This window comes from Saimiri boliviensis, chromosome 4, assembly GCF_048565385.1.
Source record: "Saimiri boliviensis isolate mSaiBol1 chromosome 4, mSaiBol1.pri, whole genome shotgun sequence".
Lineage (NCBI taxonomy): Eukaryota > Metazoa > Chordata > Mammalia > Primates > Cebidae > Saimiri > Saimiri boliviensis.
This window is the reverse complement of record NC_133452.1, coordinates 458,189-474,908: the sequence shown is the minus strand read 5'-3', so window position 1 is coordinate 474,908 and position 16,720 is coordinate 458,189. Positions and strand designations below refer to the sequence as shown.

Sequence of the window (16,720 nt, the reverse complement as noted above, 5' to 3'; positions counted from 1 at the left end):
GCTTGCAGCTACCACCCAGGTCAAGAAACAGAATTTTGCTGCCTGTCCTATCCAGCCACACACTTCTGGCTTCGTTCAGGTAGGAACTATTATCCTGACTCTTACGCATTTAAAGGTAATTGAAGTTCTTCGTCCATTTCTTTTCTTTCCAATTTATAGGCCATTTAGTATGTAGATCTTCTCATAGTCTGGGGTTTGCTAGTTGGAAATTCATGATGTAGTTTCTTTATTCTCTGTATTTCCTGCAAATTGGCATCTGCTGCATAATTCCTAGATCTATTAATTCATTAATGGGTTGCAAAATGACATGTCAGTCATTTCATTTGTTTTTCATTTAGTAACTAGAATACTTTTATAAAGTGTTGTACTCCACATAGCAGGATAAATACTTGCTCCTTTCACTTTTTAAGTTTGCAAGATAAAATATGAGTTCATATTAATATGAGTTTATATTAATATGTCCAATTCATATTCAAAATTTATAGGGCTTTTACTTAACCGATTCTGTATTATATATACACTCTTCTACACTGAGAATCCTTAATTCTTAAAGACATAGGGGATGATAGTATCTCATAATTACTCATTTACTTTATCTATGTATTTATCGTTACTTTATCTGTTATTTGTGCAATATTTTCTGAGACACAGTCTTGCTCTGTTGCCCGGACTGCAATGCAGTAGCACAATCATGGCTTGCTGCAGTCTCAAACTCCTGGGCTCAAGTGATCCACCTGAGCCCCCCATGTACACCAACACATCCAGCTAATTTTTTTTTTTTTTAACTTTTTGTAGAAACAAGGTCGCTAAACTGTTGCCCAGGCTGGCCTTGAACTCCTAGGCTCACGCCATCATCCCACCTCCACCATAGCATTCTTAAGAGTAACAAAAATACTATCATCAATATGATTGCCAAAAACACTTAACTTTTTTGTGTGTGTGTGATATCTGAAATAAGGCAAAGCTGAATATGCTGCTGTCTACAGCAGAGGAGTGCTGCTGTGGCTGGACAGTATCTGAACCAAGCAGATCTTAAAACTTCCTAGGTGTTGAGAAATGGTGGATGCATGGACTGGCACCATCTGTGGAGCCATGATTATGTAGGTGAGACTTGGTTGTTATCTTACAGTGTTTTAAAATGTCTTCACATTTCTAGAGGCAACTTGCTTAATGCATTTAAAAAGTTTTTTATGTTGTATAGTTTTTTAATATAGTAGTTGTTTTTTAACACAGATGCCAAGCTGGTGCTGTGACATTTTCTTTATGTTGATTTGGACCAGTCTGTCTCCCTCTTAATAGACCTGTTCCTGGAAAGGCCCTGTAAACTTCTATGATCATCTCCACAAGTTGACCGGAATATATATAAATGACAGCCTGGCTGGGTACCTATCATCTGGTGATCTCCCCAAATAACAGTTTTACCACAGAAGACTAACATGTTTGCTTTGAAAGCCCTCAGCAGTCATAACTTACACATTCCATCTATAATGAATAAGACATAATTTTAGATATGAAGGCCCCACTAGTCCAGGTTTCCTTATACCACTGTGCTTCCTACTAAGTGCTATGACCAACTCTTGTCACAGTTGCTGATGACAGCTTACTCCAGTAACTACAGACTGACACCATAGTTACAGGTGATTCTCATTAATTTAGCCACCCCTGTTTTGAAACTAGTATCCTCTAGTTCTTAAGTAGCCTAGTATCAAACCTCCCTATGGGAGAAACTCCATACTACAGTTTCTCATATGGTGCTATGTATAACTGTATCTTATATATACATACACACACATACTCAAAATTAATACAAACTGTATATATACTTAAACATACATAATATGGACTAATAGGACAGGACTTTCTAAATTACAGTAGCTGACGTTACCTATGAAAATGTGAGGATTTACGGTGGCAATGCATTTCAGAATTAACAGGCATGTGTTATGAGGCAATGTGCGCCAATGTAGATGAAAGAAATAGGCCTGAGAAATTTATCAGAATTGGCTGTCAGTATTCAAGCACTGACAGCAATGTGTCTTCAGGGCAGGCATCGCTGGTGCTGAGAGAAACTGGGAATTGCCAATCGTGAGCTGCTGCGGGATGGAAGGAACCTTAGCGCAGTCTTAGGGGCCACTTGCTTAAATAAGTGTATCATAAACATAATAGGCCAAGGGTCAGCCCTTTGAAAACTGATTTCAGGGCCTTCCTTTCCTCAGGCTGCTGCCTCCTAGGCCAGATCCTTACTCTGGTTTATGTACCATAACCGTTGTATACGCGATAGGAAACTGTACAATGCTGACATGGAAAGTGAAGACCATCATCTTTTCCTTTCAGTGTCTCTGTAAGCAAGGCCACCGGCTGACAAAGATCTGTTCTGAAGGTAGAGAGCCTCTTTAAATTCCAGCTTTGTGATTACAAAGCCACTCTTGTTCCTGATCCTGCCAGCTGTGATAGTGTTGCTTCAGAATTACTGGGTTTCCTGTACACCATACTCACCGACCTAAGGAGGTTTGGTATTTTTCTGATGTTACGGGCTTCAAGTACATACTAGAGCCTGTGACAATCAGAGGATGATCAGACAAGTTTGTTGGGGTTTTACCTAAGTATTGTTCTTTGTGTTTTAAAAAACTTAGGGTGGGAAATGCTCTCAGAGTGAGATGGTTTAACTTCATTAGGCACGTAACCCATTTTTACTTTAGAAATGCCTGTGTAAGTAAAAAGATCATTTTCATTAGTCCCACCATTTACAGGTAACCGGTGCACTAAGTGTACATCTTTGCAGATTTATTTCTATGCACACATACATGTACAAATATTTTTACAATAGGGTCATACCATAAATACCACCTATAATGGTATCTCAGTTGTCAATATATGTGTGTATAAATAAGATTCTGTAGCCTTCCACTGTGGATGTACCAAAATTTAATTCTCTGTCACTGGACACTTTTGTTTCACTAATATGTAGACACTGTGTAAGCAATGTCTCAACATCTCTGCACCTCTATTTTTGGCATAAATATTTCCTTAGGATAAAGTCCCAGAAATGGAATTGCAAGGTGTAAAAGATTATTAACATATCTGAAGGCTTTAAGATGCCCTTACGGTGTATTTGTTACATCCTGCTTCCACACAAATTCTTCTGTATAGCCAATACCCAAACTGCAGCTCTCAGCACAGGTGAAGACAGCCAGGATGCCCCAGTCAATGCTCTTGCCCAGTCTGTCAGCCTTCAGGTAGTTTAGGAGCTGAGGCATGACCTGAGAAGAGGGTGACATACAGTTAGAATGCTGCTTCACAGCAGGGAGCACTACTTTTAAGAGACTTTCTTGGCCAGGATGGTAAGAGGGATCCTGGTCTTTCAATCCTCATACAGGATTATAGACAATATACAATTAGTATGTTTAACAATCTAAAACTACCTTATGACTTCAAAGCCCCACTCCACCTCATCTGACCTTCTGTTTGGTATGTCTTCCATTTGAGAAAGAAGTCCACAAGTGGCTGTTAACGAATTATTTTCATTACTAACATGCCATTCAAAAGGGCTGAGGCTTCTATTTGGGCAACTTTTACTTTTTATCATTGCAGATGTTGTTAATCTTGACTGAAGAAACACTGATTACTAGTAATGACACTGTGATACAGAATCACTATACAAATCTTGCCATCTCATTTTGGACGTTGGGAGCTTTGGCACTAAGAACCAAGCATAGCTTTAGATGTCTTCATAATTACTTTTTACCCAAAGAAACAAATCCAGTATTAGCTATGACTTAGGTAAGGTTAGTGAATCCATAGCTCAAGATCATTTCTACCCTACCCAAATGGATTTTGGTGCCAACAAATTCTTTTGTGTGTGTGGGTCGGGGGAGGGAGAGGGAACGACATTTATCTTTAATGCTTATATCCATTTGTTCTTTGAACAAATCCACAAACCAAGATTAAATATTGAAGACCCCCCCCCTTAAAAGTATGGAGTCAAAAGACTTTATTTAATGGAACTAGAAAGGAAGGCATAAATTATTTAAAATAAAAGTTAACAGAGGCACTAAAAATGACATAGCCACACTGGAGTTGGAGGACACTCTAGGTATCCTCATCTTCACAGAAGTCAGTGAACAGATAGTGTCTGAAAACTAGGAAACAAAAAACAAAGAATTCCTTCCAGGAAACTAGCCCCAAGGTGAGGCAGGAAACTGATGATTTTCATTATAGGGCACCATCTGTACTGCCATGTTGACCCATGTGCACGTTACCTTGGTAAAGTTTTTAATGTTTTAATGTTTAAAAATATTAATCATGGTGATTACACACTAAAATGGTCCTTATTTAAGGTCATACCTGGAACTCAAATATTCTCTTGGCACCACAGGAGCAATCTGGAATATCCTTTTCTTGAGGAATATTTTCACCAGAAATCCAGATGGGGGTAATACCTCTGCCATATCTGAGAATCTGAAATCAATGAGGATCATGTTCAAATAATTATACCTTACCTAAAAGTTTCCAATGGTAACATGCTATCTGATGATCATTTAGAGAAACTCCATGAATATTCCCACTCTTGATGTAACACTGACCCAAAAGGCATGTCATAGTTCCCCCATCAGACCTGGCTGTGGCAGTGTGCCATTAATGCCTTCTCAATCACCTAAAAGTGATTATTTCAGCTTATCTGACTCAGGAGGCATAAAAATGTATTTCCTAGTTGATGCTTTTATTACCTAATGTTGGAATCTTAATACTATGAATATATTGTGAGCCTTTGCTCATGTAAGAATGAGCCTTTGCTTCTCCATTATCAGGTTCTGATTGTAGAATTCTGCCTACCTTCTGTGGCTACCTTCATAGTTAAAAATTTGAGGAGGGACAAATACCAAGTAAAACACAGTGTTTTGAAAAAGACTACAAACATAGGTAAACTTCCCTGTAGTAAGCTTCCTGTGGCACCTGAGTGGTTTTCTGTATTTTGTCTAAAAGCATATAGATTGCTAAAAACTGCCTCAGTGTTTAGGACCTAGATCTACTCTTCCTATAAAGCCCTGGGTATTTATTTGATCCAGTGACTGGTTTACGGGAATTTAGTTTTCTTTCATGATTTATGCTTATAGTAAGGGAGGTTAAGGAGAAAATGTTAACAGGTCATATTTGTTTTACAAGCCACAGGTACCTGTTGGAAAAGGGCAAATAGCATTTTTTTCTTTTTTGGGGGCCAGTGGTGCCTAAACCTCATGTACCATAGGCAACATCTCATTCATCTCCCATCCCTGATGCTTTCTTTAGAAAATGAACTCTGAATGATAAACAGTATAACCTTTAGTCTTTCAGTAACTATCCATATGGCCATCTGTGTGAGGAACTCCTCTAACAAGGTAACAAAAATCTGATTTTATAGGCTCCTAAGGAACAGACTAGTGTTAATATGAAAAGTTAATTCTTCTCAGAGGTTATACTCATAAAATATGGCCTGAAGAGAACACAATGAGGAGTTTGTGTTTACCTGTTCTGGTTCAAGGGCTATCTGAGTTTTAAACTTCTGAAAAATTTTATCTTCCTTGGATTCATGTTTTGCCATGGAATCCAGTTCTTCCTCAAGTGTTTCACCTGAAAAATCAACATAACTATGATGGAAAACAGGAATAATCTTCACAGTTTGACAGTTCACACATGGTGAGGGGACTCACTTTTAATCGGATAGCTTTCCTATTTATTTACTCATTCAAGTTGTACCATCTGAATTTCCAGGTACTCCATTCAGCTCTATTATATGGGCTTCCATTCAGTACATCTCTTTAAAGCTTCAAAATAACAGAATGGTCAAGTCAAGGGCTTAGGACTGCCCAGCACATCATAGAACACCCAACGTATGTGAGCCCTTCTTATCACTGGTATCCTCAGCTGGTACACTTGCTCACTCACTCATCAAATGTTCATTTCCGGCCAGGCAGGGTGACTCACACCTGTAATCCCAGCACTCTGGGAGGCTGAGGCGGGCGGATCACCTGAAGTCAGGAGCTCAAGACCAGCCTAGCCAATATGGTGAAACCCACCCTGTCTGTACTAAAAATATGAAAACTAACCAGGCGTGGTGGCAGGTGCCTGTAATGCCATTTACTTGAAAGGCTGAGGCAGGAGAATCACTTGAACCCAGGAGGCAGAGATTGCAGTGAGGCGAGTTGAGCCATTGTACTCCAGCCTGGGCAACAGAGCAAAAGTCTGTCTCCCGCCCCGCCCCCAAACAACAAAAAAAGTTCATTTCCTTCTCCACATTCCTTCTTGGTATTATAGCCACTCTAAGCCACTGCTGTCCCCAACAGACCTGTGTCTCCAAGTATAGCCATTAGGCTTGTAATGTACATTAAAATATAGCTGATATACCCTGAGTCAGAGAAGCTAAAATAACTGCTTTAGTGAAACTGGAAAGGCATCGGTGGTGGTCACTTGCACCGTCAGATCTGATGGAGGAAGTGTAGGATGCCTTCAGATTCACGTTTCATCAAGTGTACCTGGAAAGTTTCAGTATAACCTTTAGGACACTGTACACGCTTTTCCCTCAGGCCCTGCTGCCTCCTGCCAAACTCCTCCATCTGGGAACTCAAACTCAAGTCTCAGGTAAGACATAGCTACCTCCAGGAAGCATTTTTCTTTTTCTTTTAATTCCCCTTTTATTTTGGAAAATTTTGAACATATACAAAAGTGGAAAGACTATAATGAACCACCACATACCATTAATCAGTTTCACACTATCAAGTACACTGTGTCCTTTCTCTCCCACTTCCAACTCAGTTATTCTTAATCCCACACATGTCACTTCATTCATAATTATGTACCCCTAGGAGGCAAACTCTTTCCTTTTAGTTACCAATTTGAAAATAATGAATCTGTTCCCAAATATTCTACAAAGATGAAGTATCATTTTGAACCCATTAAACATATCTGATGCAGGTAGTGTCCTTATGGATGTTCAAACCATCCATCTTTTGCCAGCAGGAGCCTTTTCATGTTGCACGAGTTCTTCCGACATGGCCCTAGTAATCACTGCTAGCTTCCTTAATCTTTGATATGGTAAGTTCCCACAATATTTGAACATTTCCTGACCCAGTTCTGGAATCAACCACCTCTCCAAAGAGCCTGGAGTTCCTTTTAGAGAGAAATGGTATATAGACACCATCAACATTGTCTTCCTCCCATGCCCAACACAACACCTCAGTTCTCATAATTACTCATTTGCTTCATCCTGCCCAATACACACACAACGATCTCAAAATAACAGCAATAGTCTAGTAGTAACATGTTTACTGAAAATACTAACAGTGTTAATGTTTTTTATTCTCAGGGTATATTCCATTAGAGAGGTACTGTCCTATGTTTTGAAGTCGCCTAGAAGAGTTCTTAGTGTTGTTATATGACTACATAAAGAGTTTTTTTTACTTCTGATGATTAGGGACTGCTTTTTAAAACTTATTTTACTTTATAATCTTAAAATACACAGTTCCACAGTCAAATTTACACAAACAAGGCATATCTGAAGTTCAGCTTTCATCCTTGACCCTCCTACTCTAGGCTTTCCCTTCTCCTATAGGTAAGCATTTTCATTATTTATCATTTTTATCATATAGGTATGAACACACACGTGTGACCCCTTCCAGGCAGTCTTCAGTGATGTCACATGTGTTCCCATGGCACCTGTATTGTACTCTTACCAGTCATTACATGGAATTTAACTTCCCTAAGTATTATTTGGGCTCCTCCATGAGACTGAGCATCTGACCACTGGAGTGTTGACTCCCATTATATCCCTATTAGCAAGCACAAGGTCAGGCACAGAGTAAGACTCAAACATGTTTTGGAATGTATGACTGGTATGAGCTACAAAGCAGTAACATGACGCTTTCATTTTGAGTCTATAGTTTTGTGGTGGTTTTGTGTATGGCTCAAAGCTCAAATTGTGAAACTTAACATTATGTGACCAAAGCAAGTTATACCCAGAACCTCAATTTCCTCACCTTCAAAATGGGGCAGTTTCTGACTTACTGGTCTGCTGTCAGGATTTTAATGAGCCCATGCACAAACAACCCTTTATATAAGATAAGTGCTGGATAAATGTTGGCTACTATAATAAAATGAGCCTCTAAGATAGTTGGTCAGCATAAGCACTATCCAAGAGTATGCACTGTAGATAAACTGACAAAATTGTGTTATCTAAAACTGTCCAGGTGAAAAAGAAACTTTTAAGGGGCCCTTCTGCATGCCTGACACTGTGCTAGGCACTCATACTATCCTGACCTGAGAAACAGATCTGGGAACCAGAGGAACTTAGCAAGCCTCCAGCATCTTGTGCAGCTCTACTCATGGGACTATCTGGGTACCCCGCCCCTTGTCTTTATAGGGAGCAGAACACACATGATACATGTCAGGAAACAATGTCCAGGAAGTATATTTTCACCTGAGGCAATATCTGAAAATTGTAGGCTACGGCCTCCAGAGTCTTCCTCTCAGTACCTCTCTATTATAGACACATCGGGCCCTTTCTTCCAAGCATTATGTTTAATCACTTATGAAGTCTTGAAACTGCTTACCCATACTCCCTATAATCTCTGAGTAATCTTCCTTTTCCACAACCTCAGGCAATATTTCATCTTCTGTTTCTATTACAATTTCAAATTCTGGAAAAAGGAAGTTGTGGTCTGGAATTACATGGTCCAAATGATCTGAAACAGAAAGGACAGCACTATTAGTAATGATTTAGTTTTGAAGACAGTCTAATAATTTGCTGTCTCTAAAGTACCATATTCCCTATAGTAACAGTTATCCCTATTATTACACGTAGTTGTGGCATTTTAGAGAAAAGTTCATAAATTAAATGCCTATATGGTGATATTACTCACTGATTCAGACTTCGGAGCCTCTTTTTTACAAAGGTGTTCCAGTTAGGAAAATTTTTTTTTTTTTGAGATGGAGTTTCGCTCTTGTTACCCAGGCTGGAGTGCAATGGTGCCATCTCGGCTCACCGCAACCTCCGCCTCCTGGATTCAGACAATTCTCCTGCCTCAGCCTCCTGAGTAGCTGGGATTACAGGCACGCGCCACCATGCCCAGCTAATTTTTTTGTATTTTTAGTAGAGACGGGGTTTCACCATGTTGACCAGGATGGTCTCAATCTCTCGACCTCGTGATCCACCCGCCTCAGCCTCCCAAAGTGCTGGGATTACAGGCGTGAGCCACCACGCCCGGCCGGAAAAATTCTTAAGTACTATACCTTTCATAATTTTAACTTTAAAGCTTCCTGCAAATATCTGGTTGACAAAAGCAATGAAACTGAATTGAGAAAAAGATGACTCACCTGGTTGTGCACAAGCCTGCTTATGTCCCAGTCTCCAGTCTAGGGTCTGATGCTCCTTGCTGCAGTAATACACTTTGTGGCATCTGGAACACGTTTTGGGGCCTAAACAGCCACAAACCCTGCATAGATGAGCACCAGACTTAAGTTGGAGACACACTGATTCGGTTCCTGGGGGAGGATTCTCAGACGGTGGCTCATATGAATAAAAATCATTTTTCCTGGGTAGCTGATTCCTAAAAACTAAAAAAGAATGCAAAGAAAGTTATATCTTCAGTCAAACAAAACAGCAATTCAAATATCTGAACCTCTACACATAAAAGAAGTTGTTTTTTTTTTTCTTAGAGAAATGAATGTTTTTGCTTTCAGGAATAAGCTTTTAAAATCCAGAAACTAGAGTATTTTCTGGTACACGCAATAGTTGCCTCCTGGAGCCGGTTCGAGTTAATAAGACTAATAATTAAGACCGACGGCCAAAAATAAGAAAAAGCTACTGGGATCCATCTTTCCAAGACAATTCCTATTATCTGAATAGCACCATACCTAGTACCCATCGATTCAAAGCTGGGGGTTACCAACGCGCGAGAGCACAGAAACTAATTTAGCAAAAATGAGGACACCCTGGGAGGGCCCGGGAGAAGATGCTCCTGGGGCAGGGCGGAGAGGAAGCTCCGAGAATGCGGCGACAGGGGTGCTTTCCGATGTACCCCAGTCACTCCCGCAATTTCAACGACGCGTGGCCCCATCCCGACCCCAATGGGCCACGCACCTCGCAGGCCGGAACAGCATGGCGGCTCGCGGCAGCAGAAAAGGAAGATGCCGCGGTGGAAGGCGTCGGCGCGGCCGGGCAGCGGCGCGTACACCTGCAGCAGGAAGGAGAGCGGGCGGCCGCACAGCGCGCAGGCCAGGGCCCCGGGCCCCGGCAGCCCGGACGCGCCCAGCCACGCCGGCCGCCCGCCTACCTTGCTGGGGAACTGCTCGCTGCGCAGTCGCCACGCCGGCGCCAACTCCACGAAGCCCAGCTCCACAGGTCCGGCCAGGGACGCAGCCATGCGGGGCGCGGGCTGGGGTGGGGCGCAGTCCACAGCTGGACCAGAAGGCGGAAGTCGGGTGCCGGACCGGAAGGCAGGAGGAGGGTACTTTTCCGGAAGACAGGAGGCGGGAACACGTTTGACAAGGGCGGCTGCAGGACCGATGCGAGGGGACGGGGGCGAAACCTCCAGGCGTGGGCCCCGCCCCTGGCGCCTCTGCTTCCGGGCCGCTTGCCTGGTGCTTCCGGGTGCTCAGAGTTGGCCTTTGGGAGAGTCGCAGCTGGTGACGGCGGCGCTCCGCCTCACCTCTGCGCATGTCTTGCAGGGTCCTGCGGGTGGCCGCCATCTAAGCAGAGCCCTGGCTCAAGCGTTCCCTGCTGGTGTCCACTTCAGGATGTGGGAAATTTGTGCGCTGGCCAAGTGCTGCTCAGGGAGTAGGCCTGCATGTTCTGCACATGTATCGCAGAACTTAAAGTATAATAAATAATTTTTTTAAAAAGCAGTAAGCTAAAATGCTAGGGAAATAAAAAAGATAAAGGTTGAACAGGTAAACTGAGGACTCTACAGTGGAAACAGAACCTTGTGTGTCCTGAGGGTGATGAAGAAGCCTCTGCACAAGAGTCTGACACTGTTGTGTCAGTCTTAAGATCTCTGTTTAATGCTGGCTTGCTGTGCCTGAATTTCAAGGGAGGAGTGTATAATGAGGCATTCCCAATCCTCACTTCCCATTATGGCCTGAACTAGTTTTTCAGGTTAACTTTGGAATGCCTTTGGGCAAGCACAGGGTCCATCAGTGGGTTGGAGGGTTTAGAATTTTATTGTTGGTTTGCAAAGGCCTGAAAGAAACATGTACCATCTATTCTCTGTAAGGACTTCTACCTGTGAGCTTTCAGTTACATAACAAGACCATGGTTGTCAGTCAGGTATCCTCTTCTTCACTCCCATAACCTGTTATGCCACAATCCAAACCCCCATTCTATAACCTCAAGATGATATATAAGCTTCTGAACTCCATTTGGGGCTTGAGTATAATCACTCTGGTTCTTCCCCATGTGCATGTTAATATTTGTATGCCCTTTGTCCAATTAATTTGGCTTTTGTCAGTTGACTTTTCAGTGACCCTTCAGAGGGCAAAAGGGAAGCTTTCCTTTGGCTCCTACAGTGGTGTTAATGGAAGTAAAGTCATCAATAACATTTATTTCTGAGAAAAATCACAGTTTAATTGGCAGTATGGTTTTTTTTTTTTTTTTTTTTTTGAGATAAGAGTTTTGTTCTTTCGTTCAGGCTGGAGTGCAATGGTGCAATATTGGCTCATTGGAACCTCTGCCTTCCAGGTTCAAGCATTCTCCTGCCTCAACCTCCCTAACAGCTGGGATTCAAGTGTGTCCCACCATGCTTGGCTAAGTATTCTATTTTTAGTAGAGGTGAAATTTCACCATATTGGCCAGGCTGGTCTCAAACTCCTGGCCTCAGATGATCTGCCTGCCTCGGCCTCTCAAACTTCTGGGATTACTGGTGTGAGCCGCCATGCCTGGCCAGCAGTGTAATTGTAATAGTACATAAAATAATGTCTGTTTTTTGTTCTTTGTTTTTTTTTTTTTTTTTTTTTTTTTTGAAATGGAGTCTTGTTCTCTCACCCAGGCATTGGGCTCTGAGAAGTGCTAACTTTAGGTATGACCCAGCACATTTCCAGCTGTGGTAGCTGTGGTGAAATACTTCTTCTGTTTGAGAAAAGCAGGGGTAAAGTAAAGAAAATTCTGTGTTGCACCTCATATAGCAGCTCAGCCACAGTGGAGTAGAGCAGCAGGCAGAATCTTAGAGTTTCTGAGTCCAGGCCTAGGGTCTTGGTCAGCATTTCTGCACTTTCCCTGCACCAAAGGTCGAGTCCCAGACATTGCAGAATTTATCACAAGCTTACTAAAGAGTCCTTGGGCTTTAAGTGAGAAATTGATGATGATCTGGCAGAACCCCCTCCAAGGGCCAGAGGTTTTGGTAGCCATAGAAGAGGATCCTCTGCCTGCAGATGAGGGAAGGAAAAGTAGAAAATTCTTTGTCTTATGGCCTAAGTGCCAGGTTAGATACGGTAAAATAGAAGAGCAGGTAAATATTAAAGATTTTATACTTCAATCTCTGGCTCCCAGGTAGCATCTATGGACCCACTCATGGCTACAATAACTTGCGACCCTGGAGGTAGAGAAACAAACCTGGCTGGTTTTGCCACTTATTAATCATAGAGTCCTAGGACTTTGAGTAAGTTTATATGGTGGCCAAGTACTGATTACAGTGAGCTTTGGGTGAGGCCAAGTTCTGTGCCTACTTCAGGTGTGAACCTGCACAGTACCAGTGATGGTGGTTGCAGAGGTGCTTGTGTTACCCCAATCCCAGCTCCACATGCCTCAGTACAGAAAGAGAGACTGCTGGTTTGAGAGAAAGTAAGGAAAGAGGACAAGTCTCTACTTGATAAATCAAGATAAGTTTTCTTGATGTTAATCCAAGACCACCAAGGCAATACCTCTATTTGTTTGTATAAACTACTGTGTTACTGGGTTTGGGGCCCAAGTCTCTTTGAATACCTGGAAAGTTTTTCCAAAAATAATGGGCACAAACAAGCCCAGTCTGTGAAGACTACAATAAAGACTGAAATCTTGAATGCCCAGATCCAGATGAACATCTACAAGTATCAAGACCATCCCAGAGCACAAGAACTCACCAAACATGCTAAATAAGGCACCATGGACAAATCCTGGAATAAAAGAGATATGTCACCTTTCATACAGGCAATTGAAAATAGTTGCTTGAGGTAATTCAAAGAAATGCAACATAACACAGAGAAGGAATTCAGAATTCTATCAGATACATTTAACAATGATATTGAAATAAAAAGAATAACAGCAGAAATTCTGAAGTTAAAATGCAATTGGCATACTGAAGAATGTATCAGAATTACTTAAAATAATTGATCAAGGAGAAGACAGATTTAGTAAACTTGAAGTCAGACTATTTGAAAATACAAAGTCGGAGAAGAAAACAGGATAAAAAATAAAGCATGCCTACAGAATCTGAAAAACAGCCTCAACATAGCAAATCTAAGAGTTACTGGCCTTAAAGAAAAGTAGAGAAAGAGATAAGAGTTAAACATTTATTTCACTAAATAATATTAAACAATTCCTCAACCTTCGATATCAACATTTGAGTACAAGAAGGTTACAAAACACCACGCAGATTTAACCCAAAGAAGACCACCTCAAGGCACTTAACTGAACTGCCAAAGGTTAAAGATAAAGAAATGATTCTAAAAGCAGTGAGAGAACAAAAACACATAACATTCAGTGAAACTCCAATGCATCTGAAAGCAGGCTGAGAGAGTGGCATGACATATTTAAAGAGCTGAAAAAAAAAATAAACTTTTACTTTAGAATAATGTATCTGTCAAAAACATCCTTTAAACTTGAAGAAGAAATAAGAACTTTTCCAGACAAACAAAAACTGAGGAATCATTAACACCAGACCTGTTCTATAAGAAATGCTAAAGGTAGTTCTTAATCTGAAAGAAAACAAAACGTTAGTGAAATAAGAAATCATCTGAAGGTACAAAACTCACTAGTAATAGCACACAGAATACTATAACATGGTAATTACGGTGTGCAAAAATCTCAGAAAGAGTAAACAATAAACAAACAAACAAAAAAAAAGCCTTTCCAAGACATAGCTAGTAAAATAGGGAATGAAGAGAAACAACAAAAAGTTTAAAAGAATGACAATGAAGTTAAAGTGTAGAGTTATTATTAGTTGTTTTGCTTGTTTCTTTGTTTATGCAATCAGTGTTAAATTATCTGCAGTTTAAACTGATGTTATATTATTTTCAAGTTTCATGGTAATTTTAAGTCAAAAAGCGTGCCACAGATGTATAAAAAAATAAAAAGCAAGAAATTAAATTATATTACAAGAGAAATCACCTTCACTAAAAGGAAGACAGGCAGAAAGGAAAAAGGAAAGAGAGGACAAAAATCAATCAGAAGACAACAAAATGGCAGGAATAAGTGCTTACTTATCAATAATAACATTGAATGTAAATAAAAATAATCCAGTCAAAAGACAAATAGTGGACGAATGAATAGAAAAGCAAGACAATAATCTGTGATCTACAAAAAATACGTTATCTATAAAGATACATTTAGACCTAAAATAAAAGGATGGAAAAAAGGTATTCCATGCCAATAGAAACCAAAAAAGAGCAGAAATAGCTATACTTATACTAGACAAAAATAGATTTTTTCTTTTTCCAAAGACTGTAGGAGGAGATAAATATATTTCATTATATAACAAAAGATCAATTCATCAAGAAAATATAATAATTGGAAATATATATGCACCCAACACTAAAGCACCTAGATAAATGAAGCAAATATTAAAAGCGCTAAAGAAAGAGAGCTCAATACAATAATGGCTGGGCACTTCAACACCCCACTTTAGTCATTGGATAGACCTTCCTGACAGAAAATTAACAAAGAAACACCAGACTTAATCTGCACTATAGAACAAATGAACCTAATAGATATTTACAGAAAATTTCATCCAAAAGCTGCAGAATACACATTCTCCTCAGCACATGGGTGATTCTCAAGGATAGACCATATGTTAGGTAACAAAACAAGCCTATAAACATTCAAAAAATTGAAGTAGTATCAAGCATCTTCTCTGACTGCAATGAAATAAAACTAGAAATCAATTTAGAAAACTGATTCTAAGTATGACTTTTCAGTGCTTCATGCTTATGCTGCAATTTGGAATGGGTAGGGACTCCGGACCACAAAGGGCTTTTCCATACAACATCGCTCAGATTTTGAGCTTGTTAGAATGTTGCCTGGGTGCCAAAGAAAAGTGACTATAATTCATTGCAGAGGATATCAAAAGGGAGATTGACCATGTAAAAGAAAATGCCCTTGCAAATGCAGTAGTCAAGGTCACTGCACTGAAGCTGATGGGCATGCCGGTCAGCATACCTAGAGCTGGGCCAGCATGCTCCGAAGAATGGGCCAGGGATTGCAGTTTAGTCCAGAACCCCTCTGGCTGGCTGACTCATGCCAATACATTACTAATTCCAAATACTAATCATAGGAAAATAGTTAAGCACTTAAGTGATTGTTTTCACCCTAGAAGGGATTCTTTGTTTCAGTTAATGTCTCATTGGTTTATGGCAGGTGTCACCAAACTTTTTACACAGGGGGCCAGTTCACTGTCCCTCAGACCGTTGGAAGGCTGCCACATACTGTGCTCCTCTCACTGACCACCAATGAAAGAGGTGCCCCTTCCTGAAGTGCAGCAGGGGCCGGATAAATGGCCTCAGGGGGCTGCATTCGGCCTTCGGGCCGTAGTTTGGGGAAGCCTGGTTTATGGTGATAAATCTTTTCAAGACACTAAAAACAGATGACCCTGCCCTGAGCTCTGTGCCTGAAATAACCCAAACAGCCAGCAATTTTCTTCTCCTCTAGTTTAACCTGTCCAACATTGAGAAACCTCTCCAAGTGATGACTGAAAGCTCTAATTTACTCAGGCACCTTTAAAGATTTGCTAATGCTTACTGATACCTTCACTGGTTAGATCAGGGCATTCCTCAGGCTATCTGAAATGTGTTTACCAGAAGATATATTCCTCAGTTTGGATCATCTAAAAGCGTGCAAAGTGACAATGGCCCATCTTTTCAGCAGATATATCCCAACACCTGTTCTCAGCTTTAGGAATCAAATATCACCTTCACTCTGTATGGAGACTGCAGTCCTCTTGAAAGGTGAAAGAACTAATAAAACTCTAAAGAAGACTCTAGCGAAATCAAGAGGCCTATCTCTAACACCCATAACTTACTATGGGTTTCAGCTGCTCCAAAGGAAAACTTATAATTAGGTCCTGTTGAGTTAGCATACAGAAAGCCTTTTCTAACCACACATCTCCTAAGAGATGAAAGGACTCATCAATTACAAAAGTATGTCATCAGTATAGGACACGTGCAAAGGCACTCTGTGACTATGGAAACAAAGGACTTCCCCTCCCACATGGGAGGAAAATTCAGTTTCAGCTCAGCTAGGGATTTAGTCTCACTAAAGACATGGGAGGAAGTTCTTCAGCTGCCCAGCTCTCCCCAGCGTGGAAAGGACCACCGCAAGGCCACCTGAGCTCTCCAATAGACATTAAACTCCAAGGGACTCAAAGGTGGGCACACCTGTGTAAAAGTAAAGCTGTTTCTTATTCTGGGAACCCAATCCAAGGCTGGGGGAGGTGGTCACGGGGCTATTTAAGCATCGGCAGATGGGGGGCTGAGTCATTGTGTGGTTGGCCTTCCGTCTCACGTT

At 41.0% G+C, this 16,720-nt stretch overlaps 1 protein-coding gene across 2 annotated transcripts; it reads right to left on the bottom strand.

Annotated features, from left to right (window-relative positions):
• Positions 1–2,908: 2,908 nt before the first annotated feature.
• Positions 2,909–10,545, bottom strand: PDCD2 (programmed cell death 2). Of its 2 annotated transcripts, XM_039467954.2 has the most exons (6): positions 10,112–10,530; positions 9,346–9,585; positions 8,583–8,714; positions 5,504–5,607; positions 4,345–4,458; positions 2,909–3,260 (listed from the first exon to the last, which is right to left on the bottom strand). In XM_039467954.2, exons 1-6 carry the CDS (start codon positions 10,392–10,394, stop codon positions 3,102–3,104), a joined length of 1,032 nt encoding a protein of 343 aa, XP_039323888.1. In that variant the 5' UTR covers positions 10,395–10,530; the 3' UTR covers positions 2,909–3,101. The 2 variants fall into 2 exon arrangements, 1 of the variants encoding a protein (XP_039323888.1); XR_005578893.2 differs by lacking the exon at positions 5,504–5,607 and having other exon boundaries at positions 3,175–3,260; positions 10,112–10,545.
• Between the last annotated feature and the right edge of the window lie 6,175 nt (positions 10,546–16,720).

Coding starts and splice junctions, on each gene's coding strand:
- PDCD2 (XM_039467954.2), bottom strand. CDS start 10,394: ATGGCTGCGTCCCTGGCCGGACCTGTGGAGCTGGGCTTCGTGGAGTTG. Junction 8,715..9,345: donor GCAGGCTTGTGCACAACCAG/GTGAGTCATCTT, acceptor TTTCTGTTTCAG/ATCATTTGGACCATGTAATT. Junction 4,459..5,503: donor TAGCCCTTGAACCAGAACAG/GTAAACACAAAC, acceptor CATTGATTTCAG/ATTCTCAGATATGGCAGAGG.